Source organism: Solea senegalensis, unplaced genomic scaffold (genome assembly GCF_019176455.1).
Source record: "Solea senegalensis isolate Sse05_10M unplaced genomic scaffold, IFAPA_SoseM_1 scf7180000014701, whole genome shotgun sequence".
Lineage (NCBI taxonomy): Eukaryota > Metazoa > Chordata > Actinopteri > Pleuronectiformes > Soleidae > Solea > Solea senegalensis.
The window spans coordinates 24,497-49,105 of NW_025321100.1; the positions used below are offsets into that span (position 1 = coordinate 24,497).

The following is a 24,609-nucleotide window of genomic DNA, read 5'->3' on the forward strand; positions in this document are numbered from 1 at the left end:
TTGCTTTGAAAGCTGAGCTCAGTCTTCCTCTTGAAGAAAGACAAATGCAGAGGGAAAAAGGAGAGGATTTAGCCGCGGAGAACAAAGAAAACTACAAAATCACTTCTGCTGTTTTCAGGGGCTCCTTTTGACAAGAACACCAGATCAGTCAAATCCTTAAAATAGAAAGTTAACAGCTCATGTCACTCAGCTGCTGACAAGAAGACAGTAAGAGGCCTCGCTGTAATCTGTCTGTGTCGTATCTGAACCCCCTGCACAGGCTCCTGAACAGGACACACTACAGTGGCAGGGCATTTATGGAAGAAGGGGGTCCTAGAAGCGACTAAGTGGTTCCTATCTGCTTTGGAGAGCTGGCTCTCACTGCACTCTGAATCATGCTGACATTTGCACTTCAGTGATGAAGCCCACAAATGTGGTTCAATTCCTCAATGAATAAAATGCAGATTGCTCTGCCAGTCGTTCTAATAACACTTTGTTTTTTAATTGCTTTGTATTCTGAGAGTAAAAGAAAAAGAGATTTTTAGTACTTGATTATTTGCTTGCTTATAAAAAGTTGCTCAGTTACTGTGACTCTTTGAAATAATGTGTTTGATCAGTGATTACATTTATAAAAGCATTTTTTTTCCTAATCAATAAAGCCCTCATTTGTGGTGCATCTATTACCACAAGGTAATGCATTTGGTTAGTGGCAGAAGTGGTCATATTTACCACATTCATTGAATGCATCTTGTTAGTCCCTTTAGCTGAGAGCCCTGCATTATGTTTACCTGCTCGCATGCACTGGAGTCTAGAATGTTTGGATATTTGTCAAATAATAGCATGAAATATTCAGCTAATAACACTCATCCGTATTTCTGACGTTTTAACAGACAGTGAGAACTTGTGAGAGTGTGTAACTTTTGTGATTGTTGTTATTATTCTGCCTCTGTCATGCAAGACTATCAGACCTAAAACTCATACTCCACCCTGTCTGTTGCCTCCATCTGCCTCGACATATAATAATCACAGAGTCAGGTAGAGAAGGTTCAACATTATGCACTACAGTTTAATATACACATACATGGCATGGCTTCAGTTCACTATGTAGAGTGAAAAACTACACTGTTAACTGAATATGTCTGAGACCAATAGACGCACAACTCTTTATATGATGTTTCTGTATTCACTCATGAGGAGAGGAGAGGAGTAGCGGTCGGCTTCTGTGACCTCGTGTCAGTGAAGTCAGTCAATAGATGTTTGGTTCCTTCATACGGCTCAACTCACACAAAGCTGTGTTCCATTTGTTCAAACTGTTCCCTGAGTCAGTCCGTGGCCCCCACTCCTTTCAGGGCATCCGCTGTTGTTCTGGTCCCCAAGAGACCCGAGACTAGAGAAAACGGCCCTGTTTCACTGACACCAGCTCTCATCAGGTGGTTCCAGCCCCTGGTCAGAACCCACATGTGCTCCTCCCTGTCTGCCACCTGAGATCCTCTTCAGTTCAAACAGGGCCATCACCTCAGGGACACACACTGTGGTCGCACACCTGCATAAAATAAAACAGCCACTTTATCAGGTGCAACTTTTAGACCACGTGTAAACACAAATATCTAATGAATGTCTCTATCCGGTTTATCCAGTGAGTAGCAGAGGTCACAGCGGTCCAGACTTGTTTGAGATGATAGAAAGGCAACAATAACAGAGGATAACACAGCTCTTGCTTGATACCTTGGTCAAGTGTTAATTCAAGTGTTCATTTCAGTACAGCTCTGACATATAATCTATATATCATAATCTATTCTTCTGTCTGATCACAAATCCAGGCGCACACATGTTTTTATCTGCTCAGCTGTTCTACCGTCACTGAATTTATAAAAACTGGAAAGAATCCACCAGAGCTGCTAATTTTGGATTTTAAATCAAAATACCACTTGACACGTGTTGAAGTGTAATGTTTCACTGTCCCTAACCCTGACCAATAAAAAGGTTTCATATCAAAACAGTTATATCTGTGCTGTAAATTCAAACCTTAATAATAACATATTAATAGCATGATAGAGAAACACTTAAATATCAAAAACAAACCCATTAGATTGTAGATATGGTTATATTTAGACTAAAACTAAAACATTGCAGATGACTCAAATATAATTAAAACTGAGTCCAAATTTGCAGTCAAAATTATCACTGGCTGCATGCTAAAAATAACAAATGAGAGTAAATCAAAAGGACTCTGAATCAGAATCAGAGCATTTATATCACACACACACACACACACACACACACACACACACACACACACACACACACACACAATTGCAGAATAAGCAGGAAAAACACTAAAACAGATCATTCTCAGCACAAAGGGATTAGCATATGTGAGCTGAACAGAAGCAGAACACACGTCTACCTGTGGCACGTCTGACCATGACATGATTCTCTTATTTAACATACTTATTTTATGAAAATTAGAAAAAAAAAAAACATTGGAACCATAGTTGATCAATGGTTTTGTTGGATTTCTAGCTACAGGTTTGTGTGTGTGATTGATCCTTTAATAATCTATGACGTTTATTCTTATAAGAATAAACGAGTAAAAGCAACAAGTGTATTTGGCTAATAAAAAATGATGAATGTATCAAAGGAAGCTGAACTTAATAACAGAAAACTGTATCAAACTCTTGAGGACACAGAGTATTTTAGGGTATCACTGTTGATTTTAACTTTAGTTCTGTAACATATGGCACATTCATGCTAAAGTGAAACCTGAACTGAAATCAAACACCACACATAAGAGTGTCAGGACAGTGTGTAACGGCTGCTCTGACCTCTGCTGCGTCAACGGCAACAAACCCTCACTATTTACATTGAGCATGACACTACAATACATAATGATCATGTGAATAAACCACGTTTACTGTGTACATTAAATAGGGGAGTTGCATATCGATGTGATTGGATATTAAGGAGTTTTTATGCTAAAACAATTACATTTTTCATACCCTAGAGCAGTCGTTCTGAAAGAGTTCACGCTCTGAGCTCCAAACATTAAATCACGCCTCTGATCAACATATGAGACTAAGATCAATGAATTCCATGTATATTATTGTTTTTCATGTAAACATGAGGATACAAATGAATTCAGTGCAGAGTAATAACAAGTCAACTTCATTTTTCAAAACATCATTTAAATGCCACATAGACAGATACAAATGTAAAATCTAGTACAATCCAGAAATCCTATAGTAGTAAATAAAAATCATGTTGTGTCGTGGTTTGTTTATTTCTTCATTAGGGGAGAAGAATATTTGCTAAATTTTCGGAGAGTTACATTATGTCTTATAGCTTAATAGCTTGAGATGGAGATTGTGTTATTAACAGCTTCATAGTTTAAACTGACTGACTGTGTGATGTATGGGACATGATCATGATATCAGTATCAGTATCACACACCAATAAGTCATGCCGTCCCTTCCTAAAACATACATGTTTACAAACATGACGTCAACAGTTAGTGGTTTGCATGAGCTGCCTTTACAGCGCGCACTAGCAGCGTCATTTTATGTGAGATTGAGTTAAAGCGAGTGTTTGAAGCCTCAGCGCTGGACGTGATGTTGACCGGTGTCTCCTCTAATCGCCATTTCATGGAATGGGAACTACAATTACACCAGCACATATCCTCGAAATCAATTCACCAAAAAAGAAACATCATTGACCCAGTTGTTTACACAGCAGCGCCACAGTTCACTTCCACTGTGACGATCAACAATGTACGAGTGCATGAACAGAACAGGCTCTAGAGACGCTCTGTAAATAATAATCCTTGAGCTCAGTTAATGACATTGTTGACATAGTGGGGTTTTTTCAGTAAACTACTTGAAACTGATCATTTTACAGCCCAGTACATTTTTCATTTAAAAGCACTTAGGTACTAATTATCAGGACATCAGACAACTTAGTGCTAGTTAGCACAGCCAACTGCAGCTACAGTGAGTGTCCCCATCACAGCAGTAATCTGCGGCTGTGCAGTGCTGATGGATCGTATGCATGTGCATATGTACTGGGCTGGACATGAGTATTCGATTTTCCATTTGATTATGAAAAGTAAACCAGTTATTGTGACTATTTGTGATTTATTAACAAGATACAAAACAAATCTTTCATTTCTTTTATAAAAACTAATCTTTCTCTTCCACTGAGGATTATCACAAGGAGCATTTAGTTTGTGGACTTGATGATATTTACAAGGTCTCTTGAATGCATCTTGAAGCTGCTCCTCTGAGCTCAACACGCTGTAGATACCAGGGTCTTTGAATGCATCGCATCTCTCAGAACATTTGAATGTACAGTATGTGTGTGTGTATGAATGTCATAGATACAGCTCATTTGATTGTTACCTTGATGTCACACTTCCCCTCGAAGCCACATGTGTCAAACTCAAGGCCTGTGGTCCACATCCAGCCCACACTACAGTTATATTCGGCCCACTAGAAAACAAGTTATGTCTTTTCTGCTTTAGTAACACACATCAAGTTACCCTGCCCGTGAAAAAAATATGAATTAATTAAATGTGGAAACAGAGCCGGCACCAGAGAGGAGGGGTTATACGGGGGCTCAGCAGTATTCAGAATCAGCATCAGCTGATCCCTGTGTTTTAGCTTATTTACAGACAAATTGTTTAAACTAAAATGTAAACCTACATTCATGCAAAATGACGTAGTTTTGATAAGTTGTGTATCGCTTCTCTCATCAACAGGCAAATGTTCTTGCTGCAGATTTGCACAATAATGTCATTTCTGGATGGCTGCATGTGAAATGGTGAGGGAAGACGCTGACACCGAGTGGATAATAACGCCAAATGTCAGACGTAATAAGTCTCAGTGTGACTCTGCAGTACGTGGGCTGTCAATTTCAGGCCTGTCTCCTGGCAACAGACTATTATTGTAGTCTGTGGACAGACACCTGAATGTGATGTTGCGAGTCAGCGCACTAAACTAACTCTGTGGGCCATTCAGTGTGTGCTTGTAATGCTGAGAGGAAACTGGTCAGGTGGCCTCACATAAGAAAGCCAAATCCCAGGAGCATTCCCTGCACACACTTATTTGATTTGTTCCTGCAGCCACAGCCTCGTCCTGCCTAAGTGCTGCACAGAGGCATATGGCCAGGCTCGTGTGGGCCTAATTACAGGCATTATCTCATTCACTATTGTAAGGGACTGTTGTGCCATCTTCCATTTATTTAATTAGGCTTTTCACATTTTGGAAAGGCCTCGTTTGCTCTGAAAATCTAGCATCTGTGTGGAGAGAGCGTTGACTTCAGGGGTGTTGTAGTGGATTAAAAATATATCCTGGGTTTCTTTTTTCATCTGACGTGCGGCAATTTGTTAAGCAATTAGCCACCCTAATTAAATTTTTGTGGCTCTAATCAAACGAATATGCTAAAACATTCTTTACATTGCCAGCCCACTGTCTGTTCCCATTTAACTTGATGGCTTAAAAGAGCCTCCTTCTCCCGGATTCCACTCCACTTGATCACCTCATTTGCATTTTATATTGGTAAATCAAATTAAGCACCCGCAGCTTTTAACATGATTGACTGTGGCCGGGGCTGCTCAGATGGGACTTTTTCTGCACAGAAAATTAGACCAATTTTAATGCGCCGAGCAAAGAGCCCGGCTCCCCTCACATTCAGCAAATCGCATTCACTCAGCTAATTAAAATGATTTTTCCCCCTTTTTGTCTGCGTTTGCCAAAGGCCTTTGATAGATTTGCCCACCTGCTGTTTTACTGTACATCGAGCTGCCCTGCTTTCTCTCCCCCTCTGTCACACTGGCCGTCTACTGTTCCACGCATGTTTACACTTGTGTTATAAGACATCAGCGTGGCCAATAACCAATCAATACGCTTCACTTTCCCCCCGTTTAGCTCCCGTTTATACAGTTTTATAAATTGTATTGACACAAGACTTTGTCCAGCGGCTTACTCGAGACATTTGTAAATTGCGTATCACGTTATTATAATGACACTTGCACTCGATTCGGTTTCACTTAATAGATATTTATTTATCAAACAAGGACCAAACAGCAGAGTCAAATCTGTAATTGAGCTTTTATCAAGTGTGTGTGAAGATGGGCGGAGCCAAGAATGAGCCAAACCTGGTTTGTGTGATATATTGACCAAATGCATGTACAGCAAATGCTAGCATCAGTGCTGAGGCATGGTTTAGGGACATTAAGGTCTTCTGTCATTTTTAAGGGGGTTAGTCGTGGATTCTGAGTTAGTAAGTCTGTTACAATAACATTAGAATTCATTCATTCATTGAATTACAGCTGCAACTCGTGATTGTTGTCACTGTTAATTCATCTGTCAGTTCTTTTCTCCATTATTTGATGATGTTTTGGGTCCAGAAAACGGTGAAAATAGTTGGTTTGATAGTTTAGTTGGTTTATAGTCCTTATTTATGCATACAGTATCTATTAACACATATGCAAGGTGCATGCATGCATGCAAAAAACAACAATAAAAGTACAACAGGTTGTTATGTAGTTATTTGTGTTATTCAATATAAAGACACAGAGAGCTGAAAACACTCAAACAGATACATTGATTATCTAAATAGCCAATGATAATGAATCAATGAATTGTGGCAAAAAAGAAGTGTCTTTAATAGACCTTCATTTTGACCACTTTAATGTTACACCATTTGATTTAGTTAAAATATTTTAACTGATATATCCCTACAATTACATAAATAAAGAAAAGAACAAGAATTCTGGTTTAATCTGGTTAATCGGAATATATTTCATTTTCAGACTAAATACTTGACTCTCATTGATACAACATACACAGTTCAGTTGGAACTCAGTCTCTATTTATATTTGTTTCACCCTCAGCAGCATTCAGTTATTGTTTTTATAAATACTTAGTAATAATTTATATGTAATTATATCGTGCTAATGCATTATCACAAAAATTGTTCGACTGGTATAAGGTACAAAATGTATATATATATATATATATATACATACATATGTATAAGGACTGTCAGTAGGAGACATAAAAGTTATGGCAGCAAAGGAAAAAAAGAGCAAGGCGAGGGAGAGAAATAGCTATTCTTAAAGGAGTATTCCCACTGGGAATAATAGGTGCAGCACAGTGCCGGCATCAGGCGCTTCCTCAGAACGCGACAGTCAGCTTAATTGCAGCTTTTAGGATCATTACTGCTCCCATGTGAATGTCAAAATGGACAAGGTTAGTGGGCCTTTGACAAACAGGCAACCACCACCCACCGCCCTGCAGTCACAGGGGGGCAGACCCAGAACGGAGAGAAAAATACAGGCCCGTTTGTTGTCCTCTCTGCTTCACAGTGAAAGGAAGAAAAAAGCACCATTTCTTGTCTTTTGAAAGAGAAAGAAAAAAAAACACATGTCAGCAGCTTCAGTGTCATATGATGCATATACAAATACACACATATGTAGGAATGTGTGTATTTGTATATGTACACACATGCTCTGAGAACGTACATATATGAGTGAAGTGACTCATTCACTGGGGAAATACATCATTAACTTTGCCAACAAAAGGATTATTTGTGATGTTCTGAGATTTTTTATTGTGTGTTTGTGTGGATGGTAGACAGACAGCAGGTCAATCACACAACTTTTTCACAAAATCCCAATATCATAGATTGGAAAGGGAGAGAAACAACACAACTAAACTGTGTAGAGCCACTACAGACTTCATAAAGCACTAACATGATTAACTAAACCACCACTGCCAAGCGACTGACTCAAAACCAATATCGTCTAAGACAACCCAGAAAACACGAAAGGTGAAGTCACAACAAAGTCACAACAAACTCACTGGCAAACACACACAAAGTTCTGAGTCGGTGTTTCTAGATACAACCACAGGGAGAAGGTCTCACTGCCTCTGAGGGTGAGACACTGAGTCAGCACAGAGCACTGGAGACAGGTATATGAACACTCTCCACACCTGAGCTTCATCAACGCCAATCAGTGCCACACACACCTGACTGCACTGACTTGATTCTCACTCAGCTCTTTATTTTATGGCCAGAAAACATTTGCCTGAGTTTTGTTTATGTTCAGATGTTGAACTGCACACACAACATGTATGTGCATTTGTACATGCTAACCGCCAGCATCTCTATGGAATTACCCATATAAGTTAGCATTAAGCTAGTGGACTCATGTCTACTGGTTTAAACGTGTGATGTTTCTGTTTGTATGTAATAAATGATAATGATAAAAGACTTGAAAAGAACTGCATGAGCTGGTGTAACAGGCCACACACACACACACACACACAAGCAGGGGCAGAATAATATTACAATTTCACTAATGGCACAAATTAGAGCAGAGCTACAAACTAAGATGAAACAACTCTAATGGTCAATGTTCTGTGTTTCAGCTCAGTGAGCAAACTTTGGAGGTCATTTAGAGCGACATCCATTTTCTCATTTTCTAAATATAAAAACTATGTTTAGCCAAGATTCTTCCTAGTTGCTAGGAGGCTAAGAAGCTTGCATCTACTTGCTAAGAAGCTGGCTGCTAGTAGCTAACAGGCTAAAGGCCCTGATATACTTCCGTGCGTGCCAAAGTGGGCGTCGCATATCTCAGACCCTGGTATACTCGCGCGTCAGGATCCTGTCGTATCCCACTTCACCATCGGGTCATGCGCATGGTGCACGTTGGGTATACCAGGTCCTTAAGAAGCTTGCTGCTAGTTGCTAAGAAGTTTGCTGCTAGTAGCTAACAGGCTAAGAAGCTAAGACACTTGCAGATATTTATTAAGAAGCTTGCAACTAGTTGCTAAGAGGTGTACTGCTAGTTACTAAGAAGGTAAGGCACCTAAGAAGCTGGCTGCTAGTAGTTAACAGGCTAAGAAGCTTGCTGCTAGTTGCTAAGAAGCTAAGACACTTGCAGGTATTTGCTAAGAAGCTGGCTGCTAGTAGTTAACAAGCTAAGAAGCTTGCTGCTAGTTGCTAAGAAGCTAAGACTTGCAGGTATTTGCTAAGAAGCTGGCTGCTAGTAGTTAACAGGCTAAGAAGTGTGGTGCTAGTTGCTTAGAAGCTAGCTTCTAGTTGCTCACGTGCAGGAGGTTAGCTATGCCAGCAAGACTGTAGCTTGAAAGCAACGCTCACAAGAGTCTTCATCAAGATGTTGAAGCCACAGGGAGGAAGTCACGGCAGATTCAGAAGCTTTTGTTTGGTACAGCGATACCGTGCTCTGCTGTTACTACCTGTATTTCTTACTTTTACTATACGTGTGTGTGTGTGTGTGTGTGTGTGTGTGGGGAGCAGCTTAGCTCTCTCGACCCCTTGCAGACTCCAGTTGTCATGGCTGCGAATGGCTCATTACAGATGCGCTAGAGTTGAGGAGCCCATTCATCACTCAAGAGCAGAAGCTTGCATCCAACTCAAGAGCAGGAGGAAAGTGGCTCTCCAAGAGCCTTGGCCTCATCCCTACAATCATCCAATGAGGTCTTCCATTGAGCGCCATCCCTCATAGTGTGGAATATAATATAAAGTACTCCTTTTCAAAAAAAAAAAAAAAGAAGCCATGTCAGAAGTCTTTACGTGCCGTAATTCTGTCATCGATGCCTCACTTCAGTTTTTTCTTGATTCTTGATTTTGGTCCTTTTTGAAACCAACGACATCCAACATAAGATTCTAACTGAGAAACACAGTTCTTCACCTCTGCTTTACAAGTCTTGCTCACTTATTTTTGCTTGTAGTGTTCAATATTTTCTGAGTATATGTTATCATGTTGAATATCATAGTTCATATTTTAAGGAGCCTTTATTTTAGATTTGAAGTGACATGTCAGTGTTGTCAGTGTTTGCACCAACAGATTTTCTAAATGTTATAATGTCTTGAGACTTTTAGGGCAAGTTGATCGTGAAACCCAGAAAACACCAGATGGTACGTTCCATTTGGAACTCAGCATTTCTGAGGTCATGGCATTCGTGAGCAATCTCACCAAGTCCAACACTTTTGCTACTTTCACTTTGACTATGAATAGCACTCGTGTCGTATTTGTTTCACAGAAACTCAGTTGTTCACATGCTTCTGTTTCATGTAAACATCTTGTGACGCTGTCATCGATGATTTTCCTGCACAACCCATAATAACCAGGCAATGGTTTTCATCATCTCCCTCATATCACCTGTACAACACGTCGTACCGCCTATCCCTAACTTCTCTTACTTACCAAGCACTTATTACTTCTTGCCTCCCACTGCACCATAACTCTGATGAATGTCTTTGATTGCATTGTTCTTTTTAATGATTCCATCATTTCTATTAACACAGAATAGTTCCTATTATGCTAAATAACGTGAATATGTTCAGTCGTCGTACATCACTTGTACAAATGACTAAATGTAAACGTGAATATGAAAAAGTGATTCATTTGGGTTGAGAAAATCAGCTTCCTGTGTTAAAAGTAATGGTATTGTGGAGTTTAGAGGTCCGCAGCGCCTTTACACCTGTTATTACAATGTTCTTTTCTGTTCACCTCATGCATTTACACTTCTGTTCAATGTCGTCACAATCAGATAACAATCCGAAAAATAAACACTCAGATATCTACTGAAGCTGAGGATATTTAAAATCCAACATCGCACAATAGAAAGTAAGAAAGTAGAAAGAAAGTAACACAATCAAATCACTATGATTTGATAGATTTCTCTTTAGTCAAAAAACCCCAAACAAACACCATCCTGCCTCAAAAAGAACCCCAGCCTCTGTCGTCTGTTAAAATGACGGGGGCAGAATCATGTTCCTAGATTGATATGCAAACCAGGTAAGAGCCTTTTCAATGATTTTCCAGTCAAGCTTGTTTTGGTTTCACATGTTGTCGTGCCAATTTCAGTGGTGACCCTGAGCGCGTAAATCCAGCCTATCAAAACAAGGAAGGTCAAAACTCTCAGGTGCTGTGCCCATCTGAGTGCTTTAAAGCCAAGTGCGTTATCGTTTTCACTCGCAGAGAGGCTGTGATCGTAGTAGAGGATGAAGGTTAGCAGACAGCACATCACTTGGAGTGCTTTAGAGCCATACCTGATTTGTTTTGTAGCGCTGCCACTCTGCCTTGTTTTGCACATTCACACGCAGGGGAGAGCAGTGTATGATGACACTGCTTCCATCAAGCACCAGCTCACATTTTCTACCACCATGAACATAGCACGAGCAGACCGTCACTGTCTCTGAGGCCGAGGGAAAGCCGCTGTGTGGGCAGCTGCAGGCGGACGATAATGGTCAGATTAGAGCACATTCACCTGTTTTTTGTTTTGTTTTTTCACAGTGAATTGCGTTAGTTAGCGTTCAGGGACACATGGAACAGCTCTTGAGAAAAAAAAAATCCAATTCTTTACTGAAAGAATTCTTTTTATTTGTCAGACCGTCATCACTTCATTACCATTTCATCTTGGAACGTTCTCAGAGCATTACATTTGACTTTCTGTGCAGGGAATGAATGTGCTAATGTGACAGTTAGCAGAGAGAATGATATGACTGTTGTTTGGTTTACTTTGATTATGTTAGACATGTATATGACACAAAATGTGTGTATTATATGTACATATATATATATATATACATATTTATTTATTTTATTTTTTTAAACACTCAAAAGGTAGAATGTAATGCTTCCCCAAACTGAGATATAATAGAATTAGTCGAATACCTCCTATTTTCCAGGTTCAGACTCAGGGGAAAAAATTGCAGCCATTACATGCAATACATTTCAATTTCATCTCACAATAATAACAATAATTCTGGGAGCGGGAAAGATGGAAGATCTACTGTGCAACAACATCCCATCAGAGCCAGAGGAACAGTGAATGACACACACACACTCTGCTGTTAGCTATGTATTATATGACAATATGGATAAATATTAACAACTGTGTTAGTACGACTAAAACTGGACTATTAAGACACATGTAAACATGTCAGTCCATTTGAAATAGGACTAAAGTTGATGTCATAATCCCACCTCTTTCTTCCACTGGCATTCACTGTTGCTTAGCTTCGTCGTTTTCTTCTTCTTGTGTTTGGAAAGCGTTTGTTCACATTATGAAAACTTTTATTTTCCTACATTCTGTCTCTAATTGTATACGTTGTAATGTAGACTTGTTAGAATCTAGATCTTCTCGACGTCTTCTTCTCCAGGTTTGGTGCAGTGTAACACTGCAGTTCACATGTCAGGCCTGTATGTGGCGCTGTAATACGTAAAGACGTAAAACATTTGTGTCGTGTGAAGTTGGGAAATGATTTTTAAGATTCAGATGTTTTCACGGGGAGCCATGTTGTCGTTGGGAAACTATAACATATAGCGATGTATAAACCTGATTCTCAAATATGTCTGCATGAATGTAACTTCCTCTGATAAGAAGAGAAGAAGAATTCTCTGGATCTTTATGTATTTTTCATAGACTTAGAAGCAGCAGATGCCCTGAGACTTGGTCTGGTGTGTTTTGGGAGGAGAGGGAAGGTCACTCACCGGTTGGATTTGTGTTGCCGTGGTTTCTTCGATGTTATCTGTGTGATGGCTGGAGGTTTCCTAATACTCTGCAGAAGAGCAGCGTCAGGTTACTGCAGGTAAATAAAAGTGAAATGCTCTATTATGAGCAGCCAAAGCAGGAAGACCTCCACACTTTATAATCACCTCCAATCTATTTACTTTACATTGACTCAAATTGCTGTACAAAGGCCTTGATTCAAAAAAATACAAATAATAAATACAAACAAAATAAAAATAGGCCAGGAGATTAAACTCCTCCCCCCTCAGTGAGTAAAGATTGATTAAATTGTATTTCCTTTTATACTGTTATACAGTACCTCACTTTTTTACTTCTTCTTTTCTTCACTTACTGTTTTAATACATAGTACCAGCCATTTGTCGGCAGAGATGATTGTTTTGTGCTGGTGGGTTGTTTGAAAAGTGCCATATAAATAAAGTTTGATTGATTGAAAAAGGAAACAGGATCATTGTGTTATTTCTGTTAAAGAGCTCATGAACTGATATTCACTTTCATTTTCTTAGACACAAGTTTTTCCTGGACACAATCTCACACTTCCCAATACTGACCTTTTGGGAATCAGGTGCTGGATTTGTGTGAGTGTGAATTCCCTCACTCATTTCCCATCCCAGTTATACGTGGTCTCATCCAGAGGCTCGCGATTGTTTCCCTTTAACCTGCTCATGGTACAGTGCTGCTTTTGTTCCAGCTCTCCATCAGCTCTGAATACGGTCCCAGCAGAGCCAGTATGTTATCAGGACTCTTTGTCCCACTCTGAGCTTCCTTTGCTCGGATCCCCATCCATTCAACAGAGGAGAGGCAGCACAGAGGCCAGAGAGTCTGTCAGCATCTTAACAAACAGCCACCATGCCTTATGATTCCTACCGTGTTCTTGTTTAGTTGATGAGAGATTATAAACCCCAAAATCAGCCCTTCAAGCACCATGTGTTTTTATTTACCGTGACAGGAGTCACTTACTGGTGTATCATGGGTTGACAGTTTGATCACGTTCAGCTGGTGCAGAAATAATATCCATGTATGTATGAAGTAGACTGAAAATGTGTTCCCTTTAAAAACAATTCCCTTAAGGAACACTTAAATTATGTATAATAGCACTAAATATTTATTAACTAACTATAATTAAGCATTACCTAAGCATACTTTATATTAATTAAGTAATGTGCTTGATTATTTACAAACTGATGTCACAGTAAGATTCTGTAAAGATTCTGTAGCGTCGTTTCTCCACGGAGCTAAACAACCTCACTGGAAATCCATCGCTCTTAGAAAATGACAACAAGCAAGTTTGTTGACATGTTTGCCGTCGCTGAGCACAGTGTTTCCCGAGCCTGGTGCTCGGCATCCTGCACCATCACACCTGATTCACACAAACAGCTCGTCATCAAACTCTGCAGAAGCCTGATAACGAGGTGTGATGGAGCAGGATGCCGGGCAGTGTTCCCTGAGCACCAGGCTCGGGAAACACTGGCGTAGCACACGTCATCCCGATCAGTGCTGTGATTAGCTGCAGGTACGGAGGACTCTTAGTTTTGCTTTTCTTTTCGTTTCCATGTCTTGTCACTAATTCTCCTGTCATTTCAGACCCCGCCTTTCCTCCATGCCATGCAATCACCTGCTTTTCCCCGCCCACCTCCTCACCTGCAGTCCATTTGCTCATTAGTCCCTCTGTGTATATATACTCGTCCAGTTTCATTGGCGACTGCCAGATTGTCTTGTGTGTGTGTTCCGTGTGCATTTTCTAGATTGCCTTCTGTTCTGACCCTGTTTGCCTGTCTTGGACTTCAGATTACTGCCCGCCCCTTGTCGGATTTGTTTGCCTGTTTTTGGACTGATTTCCTGGTTTTGACTCTGACTGTTGGACAAAGTAAAGTGTCCTCCACAAACTTGACTGCCTCGTTGTCGTGCTTTTGGGTTCTCTCTTGCCTGTTCCTCGGACCGTGACACGTTTCCAGTCACACAATAAATAAAAGGCTTAGTAAATGCTGACGTATCAGAAAAGACAATGACAAGATAAGCACTATGTTAATGTTCCTTTGCTTCCATTGGCTGCAGATGTGTAGAATTCTCTGGCTGTGGTTTTTTGTTCCAGCCCCAAGAGACAGATTCCACATTTCTATACTAGCTAGCATGGAGACAAAAGAAAAAGCCCAAGGCACCCGGAAGTGCTGTCCACACGCTGCTCACACAGAGCGCCACCAAGTGGCAACAGGTTGTGACGTCACCCATAAGAATCTGAACTCCTGTTTTGACGTCACGTAACTGGACGTTCAATCTTCTACTGGACAATACCAGGGTCCACTCATTTATCATCTTCTCTGAATTGACATGATTTTCTATTGAAGACCTGACCCTCGTGATTCAGACCATCAACTCCTCGAGAAAATGTTACGTTACACACGTTGCACATCAAGTCAGAGGTAGAATATCTTTTTCCCCTTAGAATTCATGGGTGGAGCTGGTCTAGCTGTCTGTACCGTACCATTTTACTTTGGTACCTCAAGGAAAGGGTGCTGCAGACTGGCACCATTGGGGCTGGTATTCTCCCTGATGGAAAAGCAAAGTCAAAGCTATCGTTTTATACCAAACTCATGTGTTGCACTGGCAGCTTAAGTCAGAGTTGATGATATGGGTCTTGTACTTCACTCCTGACACAACTTTGTTAGGCGTCGTCCATTGTGAACACGATGATGTTGAGTTAAGAAAGCTGAAATGTTACCAGCATGGTCTCCACCATCAGCCTGGTTACTGTTAGGATCCCAACTTTGACTCAAACTAAACAACCAGTCCATCCATCTTTAAGACCCCCCCCCCTTTTTAATATCTGTGCATTAGAACGTTCAACACCAAGTGAAAAGGCCAATTTTGAGAGTCTCAATGGATAATATTAGGTTTTGATCTAGTAGAAATAAAATGATGTACAAGAGATTTCCACACGATAAGTGGATCATGTCCAGTGGTGGATTATAAAGAAATCCATAAAATTGGCCTGATCTTACACAGGTCTTATCTATATGTTCCAGTGCGACTGTGAATGAGCTGCCGAGGTTCACTTGTGTGACTTCTTTACTTTTCCACTGTTTTACTGCACTGATTCATTCTGAGGGAAAACACAAGCCTTTTGTGTAGTTTGCGTGGTTGCAGGTGCACTTTCCCTTGTGTCATAAATCAAACCATTCATTCATTCATTCATTCATTCATTCATTCATTCATTGTCTACTGGGTTGCGAGGCTGATGGAGCCAGTCCCAGCTGACATAGGGCAGAAGGGACGAGGGCAGTAGGGTCCATCCTGAACAGACCACAACCATTCACCCTCACATTCACACCTACGGTCAATTTAGAGTCACCAATTCATCTAATAAAGAACATTTAAAGTCCATGCAGAAATGCCCGTGGTCGGACTGGGTCATGAACCCTGGGCTTATAGCTACAAGGCAACAGTGCTAGCCACTATTCCACCATGTGTCCCCTCAAACCTTCATTTTACCACAAGAACAAAAATCCTGCTTGGCACAAAGACTTGACTTCACTGATGTCGTCATGACTGCAACATTTTCCATTTACTTCAAAATTATTCAAACAAATTGGTCTCCCATTTAGACCAAGCTTAAATAAAACTAGACACAGATGATGTCACTAAAAACATTTGCACAGAATCAGAACAGTGTGTTATTTTCAGTCATCATCACCGCGTCCTTGCGCCTTATGCTTCAAAATGACTTTTAATATGCTGCCACCGTTGGAAGCGGCCTTGATGTTGTTCCATGGTATACTTATTTATAGGGTTAACTCGCTCGTAATTCTGACCGGGGAGACACTTTCACGTGTGCACTGGTCGATTACACACTCAAAACCCCTTTTATCCATTTATTATACAATGAAGTTATAGCCCTAACAGACACTTGCTTTATATTATGATATTTAAAACAGTCTGTGTCGCAGTTTTAGTTTTATTTTGAGGACATTTGTATAAAAAAGACTTCTGTACTCTCCTAAAACTCCTGTTTTGTATGTTAGGACACAGGAAGAGGAAAGTCTGATTCTCAATTATAGGAAATGATGACAATAAACTTTAATGGAAGATATCAGTATCATGGCTGCTGCTGCGTCCTCATGTTTGACTTTGCCGTCTCTCTGCTCGTCTCCGCTGCAGTTTCCTCAGTGATGACCTGACTGACCTGTCCTCCTCTCTCCACGTCCCACATGGCAGCAGCATCTTTGAGGCAGTGCGTCAGCTTTTCTGTCAGTCACTAATTTTATCACAGCCCTTATAAACCCAACGTTATCCTGCATCAATCTGTTCCCGGAAAAACCCGGGGAAAATGTGTCTGTCTGGGGAGATAAAATGATTCAGACGTCTCTAATTTAATGAGCTAAAATGACAAAAAAAACAAAAACGGTTTAGCTCATATGTGGTGATCTCGTCTCTGATGCAGTAGAAATTCTAGAAAAGATTCTGTTGAGTCCGACCCAGGAACAGGAATAGTTGAGACAATGAAGCCTCATGTAAAAATAATCTGACAAATTATAGTTTGATTGGACAAACTATTTCATAAACCAGTAGAGTCTGTGAGACTCAAAGTAAAGTGTGACTGTATGTGAGTTCACTTGTATATGACACACATGCAGCTGCACACCACAGTCACACACACAAAGAAACCTCTGACGATCAGCTGTTGGATGGTTGGATGTCTCTTCAATATATCAACCAATTCATTGATTTGATTGATTGATTAATTAAACTATAAAACTTCCTGATATAGAAATTACAAGTCGCACAACAATGAGTTTTATAGAATGAAAGTCAAAAACAAAATGGCTGCAGCTCCTTGTTCATGTTTAAAATGACACTAAAGACCAGTGAGCGTTGTTGTGAGAGCATTAGTTCCCATTATGATGATCTGAACATGTGTCATCTCCATTATTCATACATTGATATTTGTATTGCTTTAGATTTATCTGTTTAAAATGGTTGTATTTCAGCTTCAGATTTGATTAAAAACAATCATCTGTGAGGCAGGTGGTCGGTCCACATCTGCACCCACACCAAAGCAGGACATTCACAGAGGGAGAAATAAATTAACAACTGTCCTATTAATATTATGTCAATTCATAATAATAGTAATAATAATAATAATGATAATAATGATAATACAAGAAACACATGACATTCAAATGTGACAGAAAAGTCACAGTTCCATTCTTTTTTGTTTCTTTTTACTTCAGTTAAGAAAGTTACACAAAAGGTGGCAATTTTTTTTCTTCAACAATAAATAATAAATAATTTTTTGTTGCACGGGAACAAACGAAACATTTTCTTCCAGAGCTAACAGTATTTTTTTTGTTTGTTTTAACTTAATATTAATTTACACATCTTTGGGAAAAAAAGAAAAAAGAATCAAAGATCATTCTCGGACAGACACTAAACTCACACAAATGTCCCCACGAAGCTTGTGGCAAAATAGAGGTATACCTTGTTGCAAATGCTTTAGTACTTGATGGGTCATGTAGGAAAAAGAAAATCAGTGGAATTAAACGAAGAGAAGCGGTGCTGTTCCCCTTCAAACGCTCTTTTATAGAAAAGTCATTGTTTCCTTGAATCAACAGCATTGTTGCAGGTTCCATCACGTCATCGATGCAGTCATGTCTTTTTCTTTTTTTTTTGGCAACTGTAACCAGGCGTGTGTGAGCGCTCGCGCACCTTACCATATTGACGCATACATGGATGGACCTGGACAGTCTGTCATGTCCATTCTGCTGTCCCCTGTAATGTCCGTCCAGGACATTAGGATGGGTGGCTGTATGGTTTTAAAAAATATCCCATGATTGTCTTCACAGTGTCAAACAAACACAACCAGCGGGGTTGTTGTCAGGTGCAGTCAGGAGGAAGAGGGGGGCCAGGAGGTGTGTGCGTGTGCGTGTGTGTGTGTGTGTGTGTATGTGTGTGTGTGTGTATGTGTGTGTGTGCGCGCGCGTGTATGCGTGTGCGTGTCCACTTCAGCCCGCCCACACTCAGGCCTCGATGGGGCTGGACACCATGCTGTTCGGCGTGTCTGGAAGCTGAGACGACATGGACGCGACCTCGCTGCCCGTCGAGTTCGAACCCGGTCCTCCCTCCGAGAAACTGACCTGCGGTGAGGAAACATGCAGCAGGGGTCAGAAACATCTGGACTGCACTTACGGACGCTTCAAACACGCTGCACGTGCACGTGCACAGGCGCGTGTTTAAATCCATCATGTTTAAAGTCTTGAAATGAGTAAAAGATATAAGATAAATAAAGACAGTTAAAAACCAAACACCCAAACTCATTAACTCACATGTGTACATTTGTATTCCTTAAATGAATACAAATAAAATGCATATGACTGGACACGTCTCTGTGGCTTAATTGTGTTCTTTTTATTCATTTAAGAGCTCGACTGTTCCCCTCGCAGTGAATGTTTCACCAGTGGAAACACGCGAACACGCATCAGCTGTGTCACATTCCAGTTGTTTTCATGACAACAGACATCATGTGACATTCAATGTTCATAAATCCTGTTATAATGTGATGAGGGAGTTGTAATCACCTTAAAAAACTGTTCGAAATAAATACAGTTTCCTCAAACTGGTCCTCAGCAGGAGCATCTCTGAAAATAAATGCGTTTTTATTATTATAATTACGATGATTAATAATCGTAATTATATTGTTAGCGATATTTCTGGATAGTTTATGAAAAAGGCCTTCAAATGTCTCTGAACTGAATTTAATAGAAACCAGTGAAACAGGACAGCCAGTAATTCAGTAATGGCGACTTTATATTAAGACATTTGAATAAAAATAATACAAAAGAATGAGTAAATAAATATAATATTGTACATCCTATGGTAAACTGTGAATAAAATAGGTCAAACGGGGAAGGGGAAGTGTTTTTCTCATTCTGAAATAAATAATAATATCACTGTATCACCTTTTCCCCCAATAAAGTGACTGAGAGCCAGTCATGTTCATTATAACGTTGCTAATAGAACAAATCCAATGGTGGCCAATAAGGTTTCCCATAAACATGCTTTAATGATAACTGTGTATATAGAAAATGTCATAAAAAAATTCAATTATATATATTCAGACTGATGGTGAATGACATAGAGGGACCACGCACCAGCTGTTGGAAGGCCGGCTGGTCGATGTCGCTCTGCAGGGCGAAGTCGCTGAGAACCTTCCACGGCGCCTGGTAGCTCTGCACCTCCACCGGGTTCGCCTGGATGCCGCCGTCGTGTCGCTCCGGACTGGCCGCGACCATCGGCGTGCCCGTCATTCCCTGGATGTTCTGCAGGAGGACACACACACACACACACACACACGCCATATGAGTGATTCAAGTGTGACTGCGTGGGTGCGCGGAAGGGGCGGTGCTGTTTGTGTGTGTGTGTGTGTGTTTGTGTTTGTGTGTCGCAATCAATCAATAAACAACAAACAAACAAAACAACTTAAATAACCAGAGGAACAGATTGTGTGTGTGTGCGCGCGCACACCGCAGGGCCTTGTGCAGCATGGGCCCTCAGCTCAGACATGACTGTGTGTGTGTGTGTGTGTGTGTGTGCACTGTGCAAACATAAGGCTCTGATGTTCAAACAAGACTAAACCTTAAAACTCGCTGCAGAAACATTTTTAAAGCTCTTACTGCGTCATTTATCACTGTCACTCAGATATTACAATACATATTTAATCTAATCCAGAGCTTCTCCCCACCTATATACAAGACTGAAAATAATCCAGGCAACCCATCCTGTATTTTCCTTGAGATAATTTGAGATAAATGCTATAATTAGAAAGTCGCCAATCAAATACCTGTGATTGCAACTTGAAAATGCATCGTTCTAATTGTTAATTGCTTATTTACAACCTGTTTTTTTATGGGAGCATTATGAGCTATGTCCCCATTCCATGTTAAGTTACTTAGATATTTGTAAATAAATTAATCATTTTATTAATTAATATTGAAATGTTTCTTTCCCACTGTACACAACTGTAAATGTGAGTGGTTATTAATAAAACTGCTGGGATACACTATACAGGATAGATAATGACTACATTCATTCATGTTGTAAATATTCTTCTCTTGTTTTTTTTATTATAATTTGAAGTCAATTATTGTAAATAAATGAACATATAAATAAAAGATATGTCATTTCTTTCAGGGACTCGCTGACAGCGTGTGATGGACCCTCGAGGGTCCCCGGACCCCCGTTTGAGAACCACCTGGACTTTCGTGCCCAGTGAAAGTGCGTGTGTGTCCTCGCGCTCACCGTCTTGTCGCTGGTCTGCTGCTGCTGTAGCTGCTTCATCAGCTGACTCCTCTTCTTGTCCTTGCAGCGCTTGTTCTGGAACCAGACCCGGATCACGCGCGGACTGAGGCCGGTCATCTCCACCAGCTGCTCCTTCATCAGGGCGTCGGGCCTCGGGTTGGCGTTGTAGCAGGTCCGCAGCGTGTGCAGCTGCTTCTCGTTCAGCACCGTCCGCACCCGGGTGGTCTTCTCCGGCTGTTTGTGGACGTGAGGCCGCAGCGCGGGCTGCCGGGCCGAGATTGGTTCTGCTGTGAAGAAAGCACGAGGGAGAAGGAGAAGGAAAAGAACCCGGGGAGAAAAGAATCAGCTGATGGGTTTGTTCACGAGTTTCCCCCCAAATATGTAACCACGTCTTCTTGCACCACTTAGAATCTCGAAAACACGGCAGATATTTTCCTCAGCCTTTTCAACATTAAACACAAACTGAGAATATTGAAAAGTGTGGATATGTGATCAAAAACATGTTTAAAATAAATCCCAACTTTGGTGCTTTAGCCAATTTTAAATGGGATTAGATGCAGTAAAAAAAATAATCTGAAACATGAATGTATTGATCATATTCTTATCATTATAAAGATTAAAAAAATATGTTCTTATAAAAAGGTTTGGAGTAACGCTGGCGTAATCACGTCCACACACACACACACATATAAAAGTACTGATGTATCTTAAACGGTACAAATGCCATTTGTTTGTACCTTATCATGACATGTATGAGTTTAAGTACAATTTAGAACCCAAAACAAAAGACATGTACACTACCAATGAACAATAATTATTACAAATTGACTGTTTATAATCCCACGAGGACAAACGCTCATTCGTGGAGGTAAAACTGCAAACATACACATCATTGGTGATGTAAATAATAAACATTTTAGAGTAAATAGTTCTCTATGTAACCGTGGGGTGAACATTATATAAATCTAAGTCTCTGTTTGTCAAAATGTCCATTTTTGACATTTCTAGTGAGGGAACGAGGTACAGAATGGAGAAGACATCCATGTGTTCTGGGAAATAAAAGATGATGTCCATTAAACCTCTTGTTTCATGGCTCCAGGAGCTGCAGCCTTCAACTGCCCGAGTCTTTCAGGGTTTCAATGTAGGGAGGACATCCGCGCAGGTCTGATGGACTCATCTCATCCAAGGTCAAACATCTGCTCAGAAAAACAGCAGCAGCAGCAGAAGAGAGAGCTTTCTGACCACCTCCCCCTCCCTAGTCCAGTCCCGGACCCAGAGCCATGTCCAGCCGCGGATACACTCCTGTCTTCCTCCAGCAGTGATAACTTGGTGTATTTCTGACTATCTAATCTAATTTAAGCTGCGCGCGGACAGAGGAATGCAGCAAACAGCAGCCCCAAGACTTTGGTGCAGGAAAGGTGGATTTAAAGAGTCTGTTGCAGTTGGACAGTGACATATGAGAGGGAACTCATGAACTCATGAGGAGTCAAATAAAATAATCCCAAACAAAAAAAAATAATCCAGCATCTGTGAAAGGCCTGCAGAACCTCTTATATTCTCCCACTTCCACTCCCACTGTCCCGGGACTTTACCTGCCATCTGCAGCGGTCGGGCGGGATGCAGCGGACTGAGCGGGTCACCGGCGCCGAGGCTCGCGCGCTCCACCACGTCATGGTCCGCCCGACAGAAGAGCCCGTCCTCCCGCAGCGCGAACTCGTCACCCGGGATGAGCTGCCGGCTGCAGGCCACGCAGCGGAAACACTCGATGTGGTAAACCTTGGAGCGGGCCCGCATCACGAAGTCGTTCTTGCTGAAGCCGATGTTGCATTTGGCGCATTTGATCCCGTATAACCTGCGGCGCGCGCGCACACGCACACACACACACACACACACAAACGCTGCCATCAGTTTCAGAGCAGAAAGCGCAGCACAACATTATAATTATTGTCATTATTATTATTCTAATAAAATTATATATATATGAAAACGAAGCGTTTTTAATGAAACATTAATTATTTTCAAGTATGAGATAAAATGGCTCCAACTTTCCCCGTTGAACTCGAAGGAGAGGGAATTAACTGCAAGATAACAATAATAATAATAATAATAATAATAATAATGATAATAATAATAATAATAATAATAATAATTACTGTTATTATTACTAATATTAATATCCTGTAATAATAATAATAATAATAATAATACATGTAAATGCTGGCAGTTTTTTTCAGATTATGAGTCAGGTTATAATAATGCTAAATTGAATTAGTGGTTTACCAGGATGAAGTTTCATATAATAACAATCATAATTTTGTCATCACATAACTTCCATCAATGACACCCAACGCACAGGCCTTATATTTATATTTATATTTATATTATTGATGTTTTATGATTATCTACAGGTCCGTGTGTCACAAGCTGCGGTTTAATCCCAATCATTAATATTGTTATGATTAGTTGAGGAATTGCAGCAGAAATGATGATGATCCTAAAAAAGGATCCTCTCTCATATAATGATATATATTTGTAAAAAATAATCATAATAAAAATATAATGATCATGTTATTATCCAGTGTCCGTGCAGCTCCGACTATAAAAAAAACCCCCAAAAAGAATTCAGGACTAGTCCACGCGTGTCGTCCACGCACGCTCCCGCGGCCGTCCTACCTGATATAGTCCCGTTTACAGTAAGTCTTTCCGTCCCGGACGAAGCACGTGCACGACTCGTCCAGGTACTGGCTGCATTCGGCACATTTGAGGCAGGCGGCGTGCCACTCCAGGTCCGGGGACACCCGCAGGATGTACTGGTCGTGGATCTGGTTCCCGCAGCCCACGCACAGAGACACAAGCCGCTTCTCTGCAAGAGCAGCATGAGGAGCGGGACACATGTTCACACACTGTTCACAGAAGTGGATATGGCCTTTTCAAATCTATTATTATTATTATTATTATTATTATTATTATGATTATTAATAATATTATTATTATTGTTGTTGTTGTTGTTGTTGTTCTTGCTGTTCTTGGTATTCTTATTATTACTATTATTATTAGTATTATCTGGTTAAATGTCCAATAAAAAGTATCATCCGCTGACTCAGACCTTGTATTAAAAGCAGTGTTTTAAATGATAATCGTGAGTTTTAAAAGGCCGAGAACAATGTTTCTGTGCAGTCATCACACCGCAGATAAGTCAGCTCTCACTTTGGGATGAATTTAGTTCCACAATCGCATCCCAACACCGCAGAAGTGTCTTACTTTTCGGCGGGTCCCCCATGTCTCCCATGTCCACAAAGTAAGGCGACGGTAGGTCCACTGTCACAGCGGGCTGCGGGGCGCCTGAAGCCGGGGTGTGTGTCCTCCGCTGCCGGGGCTGCCAAGCTGCCGGGGCCGGGGTCTGTGTGTGTGTGCTGTCCGGCTCACTCACAGAGGGGAGAGAGAGAGAGAGTGTGTGTGTGTATGTGTTTGTGTGTGTGTGAGAGACTGCGTGTGTGTGTGTGTGTGTGTGTATGTATGTGTGTGTGAGTGAGTGAGTGAGTGAGTGAGAGAGAGAAAGAGAGGGAGAAAGAGTGTTGCCGGTGTGTGTGGAGCTCTGGTCCTGACAGGCGGCGGGTCTGACGTAGGGCTTCAGCACGTCATCTGCATGAGCAGCTGATTGGCTGCTGCCGCACACACACACACACACACACACACGGATACACTCATCATTACATCTCATTTGTTTTGCAGCTTCGCGTTAGTTTTTCTCCTTTTTATAAACTGGCACGTGCCGGTG

General features: G+C 40.9%; 1 protein-coding gene across 3 annotated transcripts; it reads right to left on the bottom strand.

Moving 5' to 3' along the window:
- Window positions 1–18,479: 18,479 nt before the first annotated feature.
- On the bottom strand, window positions 18,480–24,193 carry LOC122761384 (insulin gene enhancer protein ISL-1). 3 transcript variants are annotated; one of them, XM_044016628.1, is made up of 7 exons: window positions 24,093–24,193; window positions 23,505–23,694; window positions 22,424–22,683; window positions 20,832–21,118; window positions 19,685–19,852; window positions 19,112–19,171; window positions 18,612–18,670 (listed from the first exon to the last, which is right to left on the bottom strand). In XM_044016628.1, exons 1-6 carry the CDS (start codon window positions 24,118–24,120, stop codon window positions 19,157–19,159), a joined length of 948 nt encoding a protein of 315 aa, XP_043872563.1. In that variant the 5' UTR covers window positions 24,121–24,193; the 3' UTR covers window positions 18,612–18,670; window positions 19,112–19,156. The 3 variants fall into 3 exon arrangements, with proteins under 3 accessions (XP_043872562.1, XP_043872561.1, XP_043872563.1); XM_044016627.1 differs by lacking the exon at window positions 19,112–19,171 and having other exon boundaries at window positions 18,480–18,670; window positions 20,832–21,115; XM_044016626.1 differs by lacking the exon at window positions 19,112–19,171 and having other exon boundaries at window positions 18,480–18,670.
- Between the last annotated feature and the right edge of the window lie 416 nt (window positions 24,194–24,609).